Source organism: Falco biarmicus, chromosome 5, assembly GCF_023638135.1.
Source record: "Falco biarmicus isolate bFalBia1 chromosome 5, bFalBia1.pri, whole genome shotgun sequence".
Taxonomy (NCBI): Eukaryota; Metazoa; Chordata; class Aves; order Falconiformes; family Falconidae; genus Falco; species Falco biarmicus.
The window spans coordinates 68,978,397-68,998,887 of NC_079292.1; the positions used below are offsets into that span (position 1 = coordinate 68,978,397).

At 38.8% G+C, this 20,491-nt stretch overlaps 1 protein-coding gene across 1 annotated transcript in view; it reads left to right on the plus strand.

Moving 5' to 3' along the window:
• The window catches only part of CACNA1C (calcium voltage-gated channel subunit alpha1 C), a 486,917-nt gene that overhangs the window by 75,752 nt on the left and 390,674 nt on the right, over window positions 1-20,491 (plus strand). Inside the window, exon 3 of the mRNA XM_056339744.1 lies at window positions 3,541-3,644. Coding sequence (XP_056195719.1) covers window positions 3,541-3,644 — 104 coding nt within the window. The remainder of the gene's footprint in view (window positions 1-3,540; window positions 3,645-20,491) is intronic.

Sequence of the window (20,491 nt, forward strand, 5' to 3'; positions counted from 1 at the left end):
AGTGTGAAGAAATCAATACATTAAGTTGAAAGGCACCACTGGGAGTTTAAAGTACACAAATAGTTTCTGATGTCTTAACTGAGATCATTTATGTTGGGGTTAAAAAAGTAGTTTAGGACTGGAGCCTTAACTATACTTTTGTGTAAGACGCCACTAGAAATTTAAATGATAAAGGTTAGATATTTGAGGCCAGAATTGAACTGAGACTATGGGATTGACAGCAGCTGCTGGCTTTCCCCTTTTTTTTTTCTACCCCCCCCCCCCCCCCCCCCCCCCCGGCACTCCAATAGGTGCCACCAGTTAAACAGCTCTGATACTTTGAATCATATACTTTTTTTTGTTAAAAATGTGGCATCACAATTTCTACAGTATGGAGAAAAGAATGCGACAAAAGGAGGAGAAGAAAACCCAAACGTACGCATAAGATCCTGAAACAGGGCTAAGGTCTGTTAATTATATTGGAATTCCACTTAAACTAATAAGGCTTACTAATATATGGTAAGAGATAATGGTTATTTAGAAGCAGGGGAAAAGACAGGCAGTAAAAGTAGTGCTGCAACATGTACAAATGCAGTACAGGGACAGATCTAGTAGTCTGAACAGAGACAGACTGCATCACAGGTGATGGATGATAACCACTGACACACAGCTGCAGAGTCTAAGGGTCAGTGCTGCTTCCCTGGAAAGTCAGTGAGAGTTTGGCCATTGGTTTCATCACATGGAAGGAGCAAAGCCTTTTTATTCACCCCAGTCTGATCATCACAAGCTGGAATTTGAGAATTTGGTGTGAAACACAAACTGAAATAAAATATACCTCCCTGTCCTCCCCAAAGAGAAACGAAGACTAAGCCTGAACAGTAATTGTCAGTACATCATAAAGCTAATGGGGTCTTTCAGCAAATGCAAAAGAAAAAGCATGTTGTTAGGCATAGATAAGCATGTCAAGGGAAGGCAGTACATAACTTGGCAGTAGTTAATATGATGAAAAATGAATGATGGCATTTAAGACAATGTGATAATATTGTTCCTTTGGGGTCTGGTGGGATGTTAGAAAGATGAAAACAGAATATAAGTATATTAGGTCTTGCTGATGTGGACGTATTTTTCAGATGAAGAACTTGTTAAAAATGCTCCTGTCAATTCTTAAGTGTCCTTAAAATACCTGCCTGCCTATTCCTTTCTTCTTCAGATGCTAATTTTTAATCCCCCTGATTAAGTTTGCTACTTTTTATCCCTTCTGGCATAGCTCTGATACTTTAAACATAAGATGATGGATGATGACTAACAGGATGAAGCTGAATATTGGTTTACTTGCCAGCACCCCAGTAACCACATGTCTTTAAAGAAAGAGCACAGAGTGACATTTGATAAATGAATAAGATCAGCAATGAATGATGGGAATAATGTGTTGTAACACAGGATACAGCACTGCTGAGATCAAGAGAGGACCAAACAATGCAATTAAAGCAATCCAAAGGTTCTGATGCTTGCATTTTTTCGTATTGTTTTAGGTGAGTTGATGGAAGTATTTTTTTCCATCAAAACCTCTCATTGGACATGTAGTGTTTATAAATGTGAAACACTTCGATGACAAGTAACGATGTCAAAGAATTGTGATAAGGTTTAATTTCATTCTGCACTCTGTCTTTTCCTAATTGCTAAAAACTACTGAGAATAGCTTAGCTTAATTTGCTGAACCACTGAAGTCTAAGCATAGTAGATATTAAACAAATATCACATGGTAGTTTTGTTGTGTTTCTTACACGAACGTTATAGAGTTCAGAGGCTGGAGGTGCTATTGCATATAAGAAGTGAAATGAAGTAATTGCCTTATTTTGCAAAGATTTAGTTGTGTACTTAATTTTCTGCTTTGTATGTACTGTATTTATAGATTTTATACTATTTTACTGTGCATAAAAAGAAATAAAAGAAAATATGCATAAACAGTGATATGTTAATAGCTAATAATCCTGTCAAAACCAAAAAGTCTAAGGAAAAAAGTGATTAAGAGAAGGAAAGCCTATGGAAATTCAGGTCTTCATGCAGCGAACACTATATATACAGCCTGGGGTTTCTGAGAAGTCCCTTTGATTTCACATGTAATCTCCCTGCCCTAATCTGTTCTTCCTCCATATTATCATATATCTCCTACTATTTGAAGGTTTAAGCATGGCAGCCTGTCAAATTTGGAACCCTTTGACTTTTCCATATGTGAAATGTAGAACATATCTGAGCGTACACAGTGGTCAGGTGCCTGGGATTTGTGTATGTCTTGCAGTTCAGGCTGCTGCACATCCCAATCTCCAATTCTTTCCTGCTAAAACCTGCTGAGAACAGTAGTCAGCTGACCAAAACCATACATGCTGTGTTGACATTTGCTGCAAAGCCAGTCCTATGGTAGGTAAATTCATGCTCAAATGCACCCGATGGCGCAGGTTAAACTTGGCAATCTCCCTGTCCTATCCTGCTCTTCATTTCCCTCTGGAGTACTGACGAGTTATCAGAGAGCTAGCTTCCAGGATATTCCTGAAGGCAAGTAAATGTTTCCAAACTCAGACTGGAGACCAGACTTACAGTCTGTCTACATTTCACAGCAATTAAGGTTAAGGAGTCCACTGAAGAAGATTAAGTACAGTGCAGCAAACTGGTCAGTAGAAAAATGCCCTTTGATTCCAATGGACAGTCCAGTGGAGCATCAAGGTTGTACAGGATTTGTTTGTGGAACACCCCAAATGTTTGGGATTTTTTCCCTAACAAATTTGATGCCTGGCTGAAATGCTTCTGAATTGGTGCTAGTTTCTCTGTTATAAGGAACTCTTAGGTTCCTGGTGTCCCTAATATACTGTGTGGGCACATTTGTTTTCCCTATGATGCCAAATAAAATGCAAATAGAAAAAGAAATGCTCCTTCAAATAACTTTTAAGCAAAACAAGTATACATGGCAATGTGCATATTTTTGACAAAGGCGCTTTTTTAACTTTGTCATCATTTAAACATCTTCTAACTGAGTCTATGCATGTATTTCTCAGGCCCTTGCATTAACTTTGAGATATGAGAGACAGAGAGATTGAGAAAGGGATAAAAAAAATACAAACCCAACAACAACAACAAAAACCCCCAAAACTTTTGTTAAAATTATTTTAGGGTTTGTAAATGCAGATGGAAGAGACCAAGAGAAACTAATTGTAAGATGAAAGATGACAGTCCAAGAACAGGCTTCTGCTATTAAAAATAGTACAGCCACGCTTGAAGGAAAATAGGGAAAATGCAATCTAAATAAATAAAAGAAGAAAAAACTTATAAGAAATCTGTGTTTACTCTGGCACGCGACTGGCCTACACTGCTTTTGACATATTAGGAAGATTCTTGGCTGGGAGCTCCTAAAAGCACTTAAAAAGGCATGTGTTTCTTTTCAGAATATAAGGGGCTTGGAATGTCTTCTTTAAACAGAATTCTTATAAATCTTTTTTGTTGGTGGTTTTTTTATTTTATTTGTGTGTGCACATTTTGGAACAATTTCCTTAACTCCATTCCTCAGACCATTTGAAATAATTATATTACTGACTATTTTTGCCAATTGTGTGGCCTTAGCTATCTATATCCCCTTTCCAGAAGATGATTCCAATGCCACCAATTCCAATCTGGTAAGTCCTTGATAGTGTTTAGTCTTGCTATTTTGAAAGTTCTTTTTGAATGTGACCAGAGAGACTGTTGAAGTTAGGGAACATAAATATATTCACCAAAGATGAGAACTTAATAAAGTAAAAATTGGTTTTGAGTGCTATGTCTCCTCTATTCGTGTTACCACATGTTTCAATTGAGTTGGTTTCAGAAAAGAATGTTCCAAAAATTGCACAGGTTCTGTATGTGATGTTTTGGTTAACAAATTTCTGCATGCTGCAAAAGTGCTTGGTAAGTTTTAAACTGCAGGTATTTGTGGAAGTAATCTTTTAATCATGGATTCTGTGGTGGTTTTTTGTCTTAAAAAGTGCCAAAGCGTGAAATTATACTGTCCTCTCAGGTGATACATGAGAGCACAGCTTGACGACTTATTTCAAGGAAGTACATTAATGCTTGCATTTCACAGATCTGTGTGTTTAATTGAACAATGTTTGTGGCTTTGGCATTTTTTGGTGGTGTTTTTTCTCCTTTTCCCCTCTTGTTGGGGGATTATAGCATTTCCTCTGTCACCACTGATGCTAATGTTGGTACTTTGGGATAGAGCTGTTCATGTACGAAAGTAAGAGTGTTTAATTTTTGGCTTAGCATGAAGTCATAGCAAAGAATTCTGTAAGGGCACAGCACAAACCAGCTCTGAATGCAGTTAACTGAATTAGCAGAAGACATTTTTCTTCCTTTCAAATATGTTAAAGAATCTCCTACTCATCTGGCTGGATCAGGATGAAAACTTGCTCCCAGAGTTTAAGAGTTGGGATGCTATTTTCTGATTAAAATTTACTGAGACGTTAGAAATTTTAGAGCAACAGAGGAGGAAAACAAAAGCCATAGTTCTATAGTAGGGATAACTGGGATGGCTGACAGACATTGCAATTAAAATGATCCATGTGGTTCTTCTAAGTCAGTCATTTGATTAAATATCTCTTGAAGTTGTATAAAACCAAATTGTGCACTTCAGGACTTTTGGAACAGTACTTCTGTGTTTAAAAAGAAAAAAACCCAACCAAAATCCCAAAACAACAACCACCCCCCACCCCCCCAAAAAAAATTGTAGTGTAGTGCTTTTCCACTGTAATTTCTTTAAAGTTTAAAAATAGGAGCAGGAGGAAATAAGTTGTTGTTAACTTTTAATTATTCTCTATATTTACAGAATATGTGAGTTGGTTTTGTTTCTCTTTTATTGCTGTCTCTTTGTTAGCTTGACATAGTGTTTAACAGTGATGAATTGTGTGGTGTGTGTGTTTAAATTGCTTCAGTATGGTACCTTTCAAAAACAGATATCTTTTATTAAAAAAAGCAAATTCAATTGACCCTCTAGCAATGAAAGACAGAATGTTGTTTATTGCACGTTCTGACTTGCATGGTTGAAGGAGGAAAAAGAAGCAGAGGTGAAGGTCAGAGGTCTCTTAATTTGTCTTGAGTTTAATTGGGTGTGGGTATTTGCCTTATTTCAGTAGGGAGACTGCTGGCTAATACTAAGTTAGGAATATATTCATAATTGAATGAGGTGTATTGAAACTGTTCTACTATAAGAAAACATATGCACCTTGTGAGCAGAGCTGGTATTCCGCATCTGTTTTCCAAGATATCTTTTGTATCGTTTGGTCAATCTATCAAAACACACCTGTTATTTGTGAGTAGGATTTAAAAAATCCCAGCCAAGCAAGAAATACTATCTTGGGAAAGTTTAGAAATGTTATAGCCTTAAGGATGAGGAGGCATTGTTAATTTATATAAATAAGCTATAAGCTATTTCACAGAAGTAAGGGGAAAAGAAAGTAAAATGGGGAGTCTGCTTGACTGCACTTTTTTCCTTGGGTCTTAATGCAAAAAAGTAATTAAAAACAGAAAATGGGACTTGCACTAGGGGAATTAAAACTTTCTTCTACACTGTAGATCAAACCCTGGAACTCTGACTGCTCAGTAGCCTTTGGTCCTGTGATCTCCTGTTAGTCCCTGTTTGTGGTTGCTGGATTTTGTGTGTTTTGGTTGCGGTTTGTTGTTGTTTTCTTGGGGTGATATACATATATCTTGGCATGTATATACTGCTGTTGGGAAACACACTTCTTGAGTGTATGTCATGTACTGCATTCCAAAACTTTTCACAGAACTGTGAAGAGTTGTATGTCATGATTAGCGAGTAAAGTACTGAGTAATAGGCTGGGGAAGTAGAGGCAAATGGGCAAGATAAGGGTGAAAAAATGTTAGTTGTGTTTTGGAATGGTGTTTTTGAATGGGATGAAAGAATAGATGAAACTTGGAGTTAAAGAAAAGCTATTTCAGATGGCAGGCACTGCAAAAGAGTGGGACTTGGCTCTTAAAGGGCCAAACTATACGTGGAAGGCACTAGAAAGAAGCTGGGGTTAATAATATTTTCCTGTAAAAGGTTATGTACTCACATGATTATTTTTTTCCTACCTGTGAACATGTATTTTGCAATCAGATTTACTTTGTAGCCATGAAGTATAGAGCTCCAAAGGTTAAATCTGAAATTGAAAAGGAGTGTATGTCTGCGGTGTGTGCACTTAGTTTAATAGTGTGCACAGATGTGTGTACTGTGCAGAAGTGTGAGTCTGACCAAATGTATACAGAATCTTCTTAGCTGCCCAGAAGAAACTTTCACTTCTGTAGGAGCTCTTGATTAATTTCCATTCTGCAATTTAGTTTTTTTTAGGGGTAATGCTACCACAGAAACTCCCACATCCCTGATTTCCTTGAATCATCCCTAACTTCCTGAGACGTGGAGAATCTATCTACAGAAAGCATATGATCAATAGTAACTGTTTTACAAAGTCTGAAAGTGACACAACAGTTTTCCAATAAGCTGCACTTTTCCCTTAGGGTCCAAGTATTTCTGCTCTAAGGTTTCATCATAACTTTAAAAAAAATGTTTTCTTTGGGGGTTGAGGTGAAAATTCAATCGATGTTTTTAACAAGCTAATGGAGTAGAGGGTGGGGAGACAAAAATAAAGGAATTCTAAATTGTGCAAGTGGTTTCCTTTCCTCTGTAAAAGCAGAAAAATGATAGCTAAATAATGTTGTAATAAATAATTGCTCTATACAAATTTCAAAGATGTAATCAGCCATTGGTCAAATAGCGCATACTTATTACTGTATGTCTTCTATGGAAGCCTTGAAGAGATACATGCCTTATTTGCCTGTACAAAACCACTAACCTATAGCCATATCTCCATTTCAGTAAGCCTTGTATTTAGGTGCAAGACCTATTTGATATGATGCCACAGTAATGAGTATAAGCATTGAAACTAAATACAGAAGAGTCCAATAAATAATTCCCTCCCTTTTTGTGTTAGTAAGGAATTGTGATTAGCTGTTATGTATTACAAGTTTAGGCCAAATACCACACAGATGTTCAGACTGCTTCTCTGCAATCTGGCTTCCTATAATAATAATTCCTATAAATCCTCAAGCCATTTTTATCAAGCCTACAGATTGTAACTTGGACTGTGAAGCACTTGCATTTTTCAAATGTACGCTTATACTAAAACCCAGATTTTGTGTTTTTATGCTCACTGCAGTGTCTTTATCACTGGCTTCAAGAAAAATGCATAGTAATAACAAATGCTTGAAATTGGCTTCAGTAGTTTTTGTTTCACTTCTGCAGTGTACTCGCAAAAATGGAGAGGAGTTGCACCCAATGGTGCAAAATTTTTTTTGGTATTAATGAACTCTGCTGAGATTTTGCATGAATTTAGAAGTAAAGAAAGGTCATGTGTGACCCTGTGCAAAGAACAGTTATGTAGTCTCTTCATGCAGTCAGGAAAATTGGAGCTAGTTTGAAGGGAATTAAAGTTAGCCAGCTGTAACTGATATAGAGGCTTTCTGCTTGTTATTCCTGCAATTATGCATTAGAATAGAGATAACATACATTTAGGAATAAAACTATAGACTGCCTAAGAGAGGAAGTTGAGAAGAAAATGCTTCTGTCACTTTACTGGCAATTGTAAATGGCACAAGCCTGGTCAACGTCACGGCATGGCGACAGCATAATGAGGTTAAGACCAAGGTTTACAGTGCGATCTGTGGAAGATGACTCAGTCAGTTGTTTGTTTTGGAAGAACAGCAGGAGAAGATTCCTTGTGTTGTTTTGATAGCTCTGCTTTCCCTCCCTCATCCTTACAGGAAGGTCCCTGCCTCATCCTTATTACAGGAAGGAAATCCTGTTGTACACTAGTTAATTTTTTTTTTTTAAATCTCTTGTGTTTATAGATGAGCTTATAATGGGATGTCACCTTCAGACTAATTTATTAAACGTGAAACAGGACCCTGTAAAAGATGAGATTTCTGCTTGATTGTTGGTGTTTGTGTTTGTGGGAATGCCTGCCTATGGAAAAGGGGCTTGCCCTTCAGGAAGGTATGGCTGCTCTATTAACTGGTGATTATGGTAGTATCCACCTGAGCAGGTGGTTCTTGTACAAAAAAAAAGAAAGTGTTTTTGATCTTTCTGCATTTGCAGCAGACTGATGCAATAGGTGTGGATGTGGTGCTATATATATGTATTACGTTTCTAGATACTGGTATAACAAACCAGTATTTTTTTTTATATCAGAGAATTCTGGAGTCAGTATATTGAACAGTCTCAATTTTTCTTGTGCAAAGTCAGAAATTGTTAGAGAGCAAAGTGGGGGTGAAGGGGTCAGAAAAAGAAAGAATGGGCCTTCTGGATAAGGCTAAGGAAGACTACTGCACAAAAGCTTTTGGTTCTGTCATTGCTATTGCCCTCCTTTGTGACAGTTCTCAACTAGTAAGTGAATACAGTAATGAGCTATAGGGGTGAGGTGCAGGGCAGGACAGAGTGGATACCAAGATAATAAGCTCTGATAGGTTTATTAGCTTGGGCCTCATGCCAGGATGGTTACAGCTGGGGGAAGTTACAGAATTTGAAAAGTGAGGAGTAAGCAACAGAAGCTGGAAGAGAAGAGCTGAGGAGACTGGAAGGGGACTGGAATCAGGACAAGAAGAAAGGTGTTTGTTCTGAAAAATCCTTGAGGACTTTCTCCAGAAAGATTGCAAACCACTGACCTGTGGGATGCTAAGGAAGTTGAATAGCATAGAATTTAAGCTTAGCATTTCCCAAAGTCCTCAGAAGTCCTGCCTCTGGCAGAGAGAGGCTGATTCTCAGCATCTCTAGCGTAGTAAAGCACAGGGTGGAAGAATAAGCATTGGGTTTGAGAGGAAGACATTCAAGCTTGTCTGCTGGTTCTGGTGTTGGCAAACTATGTGTCCTTGGGTAAATTGCTGTCTCAATTTTTCCATCTGTAAAGTAGGTTGGTTACTGCTTTCATGAAGGTAGTTAGTGCTGTACATCACGCAGACCATTATAAGCAATGCTGTGGAAAAGACTGTCAAGAAAAGAATAAAATCTGTAGCAATCATTTTCAAGCTGGTGGTCACCAACTGAACAAGAAGGGTAAAAGGTAGGATGGAGACCTCATTTCTTTGTGCTGTCGGGGGCAGAATTTAATTACCGCAGAGAAGCATGTAGGACTGCATTGTCACAGTTTGCTTATGTGTGTTGAATTAATTTGAAGGGGACTCAACTTTTGGTGCTTAAGTTTGCAGTCTTTGTATCTTTAACATAGTGGTGTTACTTTCTAGGTTTTGTGAAGATGAAACTGGTAAAGCAGAGATTAACACCTATATGTGTTACTAGCAGGACCAGACCTGTTATGTTTTCTGGGCAGATCTCTGCCACTTGATTTGTCTGGGTAATCAGTAGTGGTATGAGGTGGTTCTCTGTGTTGACCAGGTGAGGATAGGATTGGGAAAGTTTGGCAGAGGGATTCAGAGGTGTTTGCCCACAACAGAGGAATAGAGGATTCTATTCCAGGGTCTGGACATGAAGGTACTCAAAAGGCTCTTCTGTATTGGTATTTTACTGTAGAAAAAGGATTTTTTCTGGCTCTTTCTTCCAATAATGCTTCCTTCTGAACCTCCTCCCATCTCAGCTGTAGTTGTCTGGGCTATAACTCTTCCTCAGTTCTGCCATTTCTGTTGTTTTTCTTTAGTGGACTTAGAGTCCATATGTCAGGTTTCTTATCTTTCTACCACTTCATTAGCAGTTTTCTGTCCTGCACAGGGCTTGCTGTTGAGTCCCGATCAAATCCCAGCCTTCTGCTTCTCTTCATACCAGTTGGTTCCAGTGTCCTCACCCAGTCTGTGCTGATTGTTTACCATCTCTTGATCTGCTCTGAGATTTCTCATGTCTGTGTGACCCATTTTTGTCGCTTTTTTAATTCACTATCTTTGCCAAGTAATTTTTCTCCTTCCAGTCCAGCTTCCATCAGACCTGTGTTTTTGCTTTCCCCTTTTACTCCTAACTGCAGTTTTCCCTCCATAGTGGTTTCATTTGTGATTCATTTGATCTCAGTGCTATCCCCACTTGGCTTCAGCTCCCTGACTGCTGCTCTTGCTAATTCTAGTCCACTCCTAAACCTGGTCTCTCTAACCCAGTGCTCCTTCCAGCTGCTGCTTTCTTATTTTCTAGGTCCATTCTCAATGCATTGGTCTCCGTCATCTGTTAAACTGTTTTGCCTGAAACATTGCACAAATAGTCACCCTGAGACAGGAGCCAGCTTGAACTGTAGTATTTAATTGGTAAAATCACAATTAAAAGCAGTGCAAAACAGTATCTTAATAATGGAAAGTGTTGTGTAGTTTTCACAGAAGTAGTGCTAGAGATTCACCTCTATTATTATCTTCCATATTAAAATGTAAAACAGTGCTTCACTGAATCAGTGAGATACTGGAAAGTGGCATAATAGGCTTTCAGAATTATATATAATGCTGTAACGATGTCAAGTACATTTACGTTATGCAGTATGTAATGTAGTAAAGAGGAGAGGATTTAGAGATACAGACCAAGGGTAAAAAGTAGGTTTCAGATAGAATTTGAAAGAGAAACATGTGCCTTGGAGGCAAAATTCAGCTATTCGGGAAGGTCTGTCCTGGTTTGGAGGAGCTGCAGAGGAAGGACCTTTGTACAAACAGCTACAAGATTGGTAGAAGAAATGGATGATTATATTTGCTTACAGTAGGACTGTAAGTTGAGCAAAAAAAAAAAAAAATTGTTACACAAACTAGTCCAAGGTTATAGAAATAGTAGTTTAAAATTTGCAGGTTGTATGTTTCTGTGTAAGTGATTTTGAAATTTTAACTATATATTTTGCTTTTGATTGATGGCAAGTTTATTGGTTTAGTCCAAACATTAAGCCATTTATCCAGTTTCTTTAGACAGCTCTGATTACCATTTTCCCTTTCCTTATGTGTAAGCTTTCTAAATCTCTGACTTATCAAGTGTGTTTTATAATTTTTTTTTCAGGTAGTAATTACTGTTGTTTATCAAACATTAAGTTCACTGTAAGATGCCTTTTTTTTGTGGTGTCCTCTTTTGTTTGTTTTTTTTTGTTTTGTTTTGTCCTTGTTCAGAAAAGATAGGAAAATTGTGGAAGCAGGCCAAATAAGAAATTTTAAGTACTGTTGTTTACACTGTAGTCTAATTCCGGCCCCTGCAAAAGTAACACTGTCTTTTAAAAGCAGTGGAGACTTCCAAAATGGCAGATACTTTTTGTATTGCCTTTTTGGTACAAGTATCCTTCTTCCTCTGTAAGTCTGTGGGATATTAGCCTTCTGTTAATGAGTTCATCAAAATCCTTTTGATGATGTTAGGAAATAGAAATTCAACAGATGGTTTTACATATGATCTCTGGATTCCTTTATGTATAGTTTGTATTATACCATATTCTCAGGTATATATATGTCAGGCAAACTTCCCGTTGACTTCACTGCAGTTTACTTGACTGTCACCAAAATGCATCCACTAATTTAGTGCATGCTATTGACAAAAAATTGTTGAAATGTGGGGCTTTGCTGACATCTACAAAATCATTGACTCTAAAGGCAATACTCGTTGTGCTTGTGCAAACTAGGAAAAAACCCACCAACTTTTCATAATGCCCTTAGAAATAAAAGAATGGATGTGCTGCTTGCCAAGGGGCAGAATTGCCAGAAGGAAAGAATGTTTTGTATGTTCATCAATGTTTGGACTGGTTATTTCTCTCGAGGACAATTCCTATTTTTTCATGTTTTCCAACTTCTAAATCTTGAGGGTCCCTATGTCATAACAGCTCTGAATGGCAGACAGCCTGTACTTCAAAGCAAGCTAATACCATCCTTGAATTTCACTTTTGAGTAATGCTGGATGACTTACAAATGAGTTTGTCTACAACAGGGGTCCTCAAACTATGGCCCGCAGGCTGGATACAGCCCCCCAGGGTCCTCAATCCGGCCCCCGGTATTTACAGACCCCCCCCCCCCCGGGGGTTGGGGGGGAAACCAAGCAGCCGCAGATGACTGCCTGCCACTGCATCCGCACGCCGGCCCCCTGGTTAAAAAGTTTGAGGACCCCTGGTCTACAACCTCAGGGAACAAAATCTCTTTTCTTCTGCAATAACCATGAAAAGCCTATACTTACCAACGATATTTCTCTATTAAGAATATGGTGTTGGAAGCTCACCAGTTAGGGGAAGGCTTCCAGTAAGCAGCAGGAAATACCCATTAACATCTCTTCAGTATGTTGCATTTCTGGCAGATGCTGGGAAGTTGGCACAGCAGGTTATCTCCTTAAGGCATCCTTAGCATGTTCTGTTTCACTTAAGCCTAGGCAAGGGAGCTCTGGGCCATCTCTGGGCTGCAGTGTTTTTCTAACATTTTGCTAAAACCTTAATAATTTGTGATGGTCTGTGGGACACTAAAGAATGCATATATTCCTTGGTTGAGACACTTCAATGATGTATACCTATAAAGTTTTGTACATGCATGATGTGAACAGATGTTCCGATGCTCATAGTGAGCTTACCCATGCAGACCTCAGGCTCTAATGCAGAACACCTGGCCAAAGGAGCATACCTGCTCTTTGGAAACCGTTACCACCCTGTGGTTGCTGGTAGAACAGTTTCTTTAGTCTCTCTGACAGTGGTGTCAGCCCCTTTAGCCCCATGCACTAAATTTGGATTTGGCAATGGCACGAGCAAGATGCTCAGCTCCCACAGTACAAGCTTTCCAAAAGGAGCACGTATGTGGTTCCCCAGCTTGCTGCATTGGCAAGTGTGCAGCTGTTTTTCAGGCTGTCCCGATAAACTTGCACTGATGGAGAATTTGGGGTTTTGAAATTCTTCCTCTTCTGCCGGCTTGCTATTGTCTGTTGCTTGTAAAGTTTATATTTAGGTAGCTTATATCGGAAATTGGAGCAATCATATTTTGCATATGATTATCTACATCTGATATATTGACATATTTTTTCCAGTTAGCAATAAATGTGCTTAATCTCTTACTGTTACTCTTTGATCTGAAGCATGGTGAATGCTTTTCATGTGGACATTTTAAAATGTTTTAGTTCTATTACATACCCTCAAATATAAAACCTCACACAAAAGCGGAACTTGCATGTTATTTTATTATTATTATTTTTATCCACTGAATACCACTTACAGTGCTGTTTTCCTTGTGTGGCCTTATTGTTTGTTAGTCACTTAAAAACAAGAATCCCTTTTTAAATGAGATTATGCAGCCAAATGTGGTCACAAAAAGAGTTCTAAAGATCTAGTTGCATAATTGTTTCACAATCTAAACTTGTATTTAAAAACAAACAAACAGAAAGCTTCTCCTCATTATGGTCACCAAGATAATGTCTGAGTCAGAACAAAAGGCACATCAATGCCCTTCAGGAGCAGCTGCCTGAGACGAAAGACTGCAAAATGAAATGACATCAAAGAGAATGAAAAGCTCCTATTCACCTCCTTTAGCTGTTAATGCTAAACCATAACAATGACAAAATAGAATCTCATATGCACATAAGATTTTTACTGCTGTAGTGAACAGGTATTGAGGTATTTAACTGTTAAGGATTGTTTTTCTCTAGAATAAGGAAATCTGCTGCCTCTGTTCTTTAAAGCCACTGCCGTCCTTTCAACAAAGGGACAGAACTAGAGGATTTCCAGCTTCCCAGTTCTATTAAATGTTTCGGATGCCTCCTGAGTCCAAGAAGCGGTTTGCACAAATCATGAATAATCATGTGCAACTATAATAATGGAGCACTACTATATTTTAATCTAGGGTTTTCTATAAAATCTAGTACTCTATGTCAAAGTAGGTAAAGTTGGCATCTGCATGTAGATATCTGGGCTGGAAGTGCAGCTGTGGTGTACACCTGATATTGCATTGATTTCTATCAGCAAGAAACTGATAAATCTCCTTTCAAACCTAACAACTTGTATCCTAATTTCTATAAGTCATTAACCATGATTTATTCTTCCCTTATTCAACCTGAACCAGGTTTTAGCTGTGAATCAAGGCACTGACTTTTTTTAGATCTCTTATTTAACATTTTTATTTTATCCTACTTATCATTTGACAATTATATAATTTTTATCCAACTCAGGGGTGATGCTTTCATCTTGACATAAATAAGCTCTTGCTTATAGCCGTTCAAACTCCAGCATTACCTTGTACTTACTCAAATGTTTAACACATTTTACAGCTCACTTAAAAATTACATTCCAGTTTCAGCCCCTTTTTTTATAGTGGATATAAATATTAATGTCCAAATCTATTTTTTTTCTCTGATTTTCATTGTCCTTATGATAAAACCAGCCCTGCTGCTACTTTGTTTTCCTTTTTAAGCATAAGACTGTTGCATGCAAGTATTTGACGACTGTCCACAGGGGAAAAAGGAAGAAGCAGATGAAGCAAAGCTGAATATTTTAGCCTTTCAGTGGCCATAAAATATGAGAATGTGTTTGAGTCTTTCAGATGATTGTTCTGTACTGAAGTCTTATGGAGTGAAAGAAAAAGGAGGAAAAAATATATGCTGAAATGTTTGTAACTGTCAGAATGTTTCGCTCTCCTAAGTTTTGAGCATGTACATAGCAGTAACCTCACAGAGGAAATGGCTATATGAGGGACATGGTGTTTTAAAGGTTTAAGGAGCAGGAGCTAACCTAGGGAAAATACAATGCAGTATTTGAGAGACTTGCATGCTGATACTACTATTGAAATATTTGATAAATAACTTTTGAAATTAATTCAGTCCTGGCTGACAGGTCCTTTTGGAAATGTTTACCTTTGCTTTCACATTTCAATACTGTATTGAAAAAGGATACCACAGAGATATTGATCCCCCTTCCAGAGGAAGAGAGATCACAGCTTGTATTCAAGCAGCTGCTTGTGTGCTTTCCTTCTCTATTCATCTTGGTTACTCAAGTAATTTTCCACAGTAGGCAGGTAACATTGTTAGGCTCTGGTATGAATCTAAAGGAGTATGCTTAAAACAGTCAGCATGTTTTGTGGTTCATTCCCCTCCCTCCACCATCCAGACCTGAACTAACGTGGCTTCCAGCCTGTGTGCCCGCTGCTGCTCTTCAATAAAATACAAAGAAAGGTTTCATTGGATAATAACTTATTATAACATACACATTTTTCCTTTTCTTTAAAGAATAGTACTTTCCAAAGAAGGGGTTTTGAGTCACTGGTTCATCATTATATCTTGGCTATTTTAAAAGGCTCTGTTGAACTAACACACTGAAGCAGAACTTGAAGAGCATGGTTCCACCTTTGCTAGGATCCAGTTCTGAGACCATGGGGGCCTGGGTTATGGATGTTTCTGGGTGGTGCTCATAGGAACTCACATCACTGGGAGGCTGTGCAGTTGTCAGAGGTAGGCCTTGTCCCTGTCATTCCCTGTTTTCACCAAAGCACACACTCATAGACACAGACGTTCAGGCTAACAGGCACCAGTCTGGAGGCACCTCCCTTGTCTCTGTGCAGACACAGCAGCAGCTGCGTGTGTAGGAGTGCCTCTTCCTCTTCCTTGCACCTTCCCTCCTGTCTCACTGGGATGGGTAGCAGGTCCATTTCACAGTCTGTGCAGGAAAGGAGGCTGTTCCACTTTTGAAATAGTGGCAGAGCAGGTAAGGCTTTTCACTGTTCTCCTATGGGTGACTTTTAAGCTTTTGATCAGGAGAGTGGTGAAAATTGCCTCTAACCAATGCATCTGCATATAAGGACAGAGGGCTGAACGCAGCTAAGTACAGTGATAACCACGTTGCTCGGTGTGCCTCTGGCTATAAAAACTGATGTGCCTTTACTGTTCCAGCCCAGAAGGCAAACTGGGCTCAGCAGAGCCTTTGACCTTTTGAAAGCATTAAAATCCATAGGGAGCTGAAAATGATTCCTTATTTGTTGAACTGCTTAAAATAAAGTGGCTTATGACCTCCTGAAAGTATTTCTGACCCTGTGGGACTGGGAAGACACCAAATGGACTATCCTACAGCAAGACCCAGAGGTGAGCGCAAGCTCAAATTTGCAGGCAAACTCCGTACGTCAGACTATATTGTGAAGTGGGAGATGGTGATCTCAAGCATCTAATCTTGCTTTCCACTTGTTATACAAATTCATGCAGTAATTCCCCTATCAAGAAAAGGGAAGATGTGTATAGTGTATTTGTAAGGGCGACCACAATTCTAATTTAAATCCGCTTGAGAATAATGTAACCTGAAGAAAAAACCTGAAAAAGGTTTTTCTCTTTCCTCCATACATTCTTCTACTACTATACAAATTTACATCAAGAATGAAAATGTCCTTCCTAACTCCATGCAAATTCTAACAGATTATGCTTGAGTCATGGCTTAATTATCCCTATTATAAGGACCTTAACTTTTTTCTGTGCTTTCATTGATTCCTGATGGTAATTCTTATAGGTTTTTTTTGTCCTGAAAATAATCAACATCATCTTTGAAGGATGGACATTAGGGGTAGACAAAGTTTTCAATAATGCTCCCACTAGCACAGCATAGAAAATTAATAACTCTTCCCTGGTTCAGTTTTTCTCCTTGGGCATCCTAGAATTTTATTAGTCATTTTATCCAAAAACGTTGCCCTGATGCTTGTGTTCAGTTGACCTTGAATGTGACATGGAAGCAACCCTGGAGAGCTGTTGCTCTCCAATATGTAATGACAGTTTGGCAAGTCTAGCCTACATTCCTTGATCCCAGGCATGTGCCTTTGTTTTTAGCTATGCTGAAACACATTGTTCAGTAGTTCCCATTTCTCTGACAAATACACCTAAGCTTGCACTGCTTTAGCAAAATTGGAAGCATCCGGACTGTTCTCCAGTGGTGAGTGTCCCTCAAACAGCTTGCAAACAACATGTGTTTCTTCTGCTGTCTTATGTATGTCTTCTCTTTGTCATACCTGCTGGAACCCCATGTCATATACAAGTAATTATGCAGTTACTCTGTTCTGCTATCAGTAAATAAGTTTTAATTGGACTAGAGAGCAAGAGAGACCAATTGTGAGCTTTGAGAGTGTTGTATTTACTTGCCATATTAAAACTTGTTATTTTAGATCCCCTGGTCTGAATCAGAAAAGCAAGAACTAAAAGCTTGTAAACAAATCCAGATCCTGCTTCCTAAGACACAGGTGAAAACATATTCTCCCCCATCATACATAAGTGAGAAAAGCAGTGATGACTGTAAAGCAAACATTAAGGGGAAAATGGCCCATGGAATAATGTACAGAAAAAAGCACCAAGTGAATTTTAAAAAGCCCTCATCTTATGCCTGGTCAGCAAGGATTGTACAACAATTTGTTCAGACATTTAATGTCAGGAAAAGAAATCGTTTCTGTTTCAGGATATTTGCCGCTTTCTTTACAATAGTGAAATGCTGTATACAGTCCTAAATGTTTTGGAATCTAATCGCATCATGTCCATCAAATGACCATGCTCGAGGTATTTATTGATGAGGCTGGATAAATCCTAGCTGAAGAGAACACCACTTGTCATGGAGTGAGTAAAATCCTGGGCATGATGCCAGACTCTCAGGGACGATTTTGCCTTGATGGCATATAGTGATTTATACTTGTCTTTGCTTCCATCACTGAATGCTGGAACAGGGAGAAGGGAGGAAAAAGGAAAGCAAAAGCACTGTATTTTCACAGGGATGTTATTTACTTAAATATTAAAATCTTCTCATTGCCTCAGTATTTTCTGAGGGGGGACAAAGTAGACTTCTAACTTAATTTGAAATTATATAGTCTGTGCAAAACATGAATTGGATATGATGGTTGTGATGACTTTTTCTCACCCTAAATTAATTTTTTTGATGCTGAAATACTCCTAATCCTGTGACACAAGAGGCTAGTTTATGTTAAATAATCGTAGACTGGACTGCTGATAAATAGGCTGAGTTCTTGGTAGAATTTTTCTTGTTACTCAGTGATGTTTTATTTCAGTGAGAAAAAGTTCATTTTCCAGTCTGCTTTCAGTGAATCATGGTGTCATGGTTTAACCCTGGCTGGCAACCAAGCACCATGCAGCTGCTCACTCACTCCCTCCTCACCCAGAGGGATGAGGAGGAGAATTGGAAAGTAGAACTTGAGGGTTGAGATAAGAACAATCTAATAGGTAAAGCAAAAGCTGTGCACACAAGCAAAGCGAAGCAAAGCAAGGAATTAATACACTACTGTCCATGGGCAGGCAGGTGTTCCGCCATCTCCAGGAGAGCCGGACTCCATCATGCATAACAGTTACTTGGGAAGACAAACGCCATAATACCAGATGTCCCTACCTTCCTCCTTCTTCCCCCAGTTTATATACTCAGCATGACACCATATGGTATGGAATGCCTCTTTGGCTAGTTCGGGTCACCTGTCCCACCTGTGTCCCCTTCCAACTTCCCCTGCCCCTCCAGCCCTCGGGCTGGCAGGGCCCAAGGAACTAAAAGGTCCTTGACTTGGTATAAGCATTACCCAGCAACAACTAAAACCAGCAGTGTGTTACCAACGTTGTCCTCACATCAAATCCAAAACACAGCACTGCACCAGCTACTAAGAAAATTAACCCTATCTCAGCTGAAGCCAGGACACATAGAGAAGTCTATACAGCTTAAAGATGGAAAATGACCAACACGTGGAAGCCTTTTATAATTTCAGTAAAGCTTTTTGTTTTACTAGCTTATTAAAATGAATTTTTGTGCTTGGGAGCTGACTGACTTGTACAAGGAGCAGGAGTTTCCACCTACTCCCTGTAACTTCACAGGAGAATAATGTTCCTAGATAAAGGTTGAGTCAGGAGAGAGAAATGCCTCATTCTTTGTACTGTTACCCTCTGATATTACTTCGTGAACAATCAAGAGGTTTAATCTGAAGTATTAGTGTTGTATAAGAATGCAGAAAGTTTACGTTAACTCTGGGGTCAAAGGAACAAGAATTTGGAAGAGAGGGCCATTGAGGGTTAATAAACTGTATTAGGCTGAGGAAATCCCCTGAGCTGTAAATAATTGAAGGATGGGAGAGCATGCAGGAGATGTGCATGCCTGTCCTGTGACAGGCATGGCTTTTCCTTTGGCTTTTGATTATGTTCGGTCTTGGAGACATGGTGTTGAGTTAGATAAACCCATTTTTTTTTTTTTTTTGGTGCAGTGGGTGGGTAAGCCGGTAACCCAGAATGTTGGGATTGAAAATCCAGAAAGAGTTCAAGACTTCTCATTTTATGGTTTTGTGGCCAACCTTCTGCTGCCATGGAGGGGTAGGGAAGAAAAGAAACTGATGTATTTTGAATATGTGGGACTCATAATGCTGAAACTGTCCTTTAAGGTCAGTAGTCTTTGTCTTTTAGTGAATTTGTTTTAACAAAACATAATCATAAGTGAAGCTGAAGGTTTGTGGCTTGTTATTGTAATTAAATCTGAGGAAAGAGGAAGGTTCAAGGTTGTCAGCTGAGAAGATCATTCTAAGACTGGAACGTAGGAGCCTCCAAGGCTAGACATCTGAAAATGCACTTTTACCTCAAATTGCTAATTCTGTTGATAATAAGCTTTGGCTTCGTATATATTGTGGATCCCAAAATAATTTGGGAAATGAAGTCTGAATGTGACTGGCAAAACTGTTCATAGGGAATTTTCTTTTTTCACATGCCTTCACAAGGGAGAATTCTTCCCAGGATCATCATTTTAATTGCCTCTTAATTAGGCTGGTCATCAAAGCTATGTTTTTTAAATCCAGAGCACTAGTGATTCCTGCCATGAGATAATACTGTCCAGATATGTGTAAGGTGGCATTGCTAACAATAAAACTGAATTCTGTCCTTTCCTGAATCTTTCAGGATGCTGTCATGGATTGTCCAAAGCACTGAAGGTGAAAGTGGTATTCCTGTTGTATGAGGAAGTCTTCATTTTGGGAGTTCAGTAGCTGTGAAAGAGTATCCAGCAAAAATTCCTCATCTCAGGAGATGGCAATATCAGCTATAAAATAAGGAAGGAGACAGATAATATCACAATATCAGTTTGTTCATTTGTGATACAGACCTCTATTCAAAACATATCTTTTTAAATCTAATTTTGTTTTCACACTGCAGTTAAGCAAGAGAAATTGGAAATCTGTGAAGTGACACCACACATCCAGCATTAGAGTCTTAGCAATGTAGTGTCACAAAGAAGCTGACAACTCATCATCAGACTTGTGACACTTTTTTTTCTGTTCACAATGTCCTTCAGTAGCTTTATTCAAGGAGTTTTCGGTGGAGAGTCACATACAAGGACTATGAAGGAGATGGCAGGACCCAGGACATTTCAGCCTCTCTCCAAGGAAAACAGACCTAGCAGCACGGTCTAGATACTGTCCCTATTTTCATCAATTCCCTAGCAAGTTTGAGCCCAGATATAAGTGTCCCAGATATTAGAAAAATGGATCTCTCTAAGGCCTCAGAAACCTTGCCTGAACAGAATCTTCTCAGTCT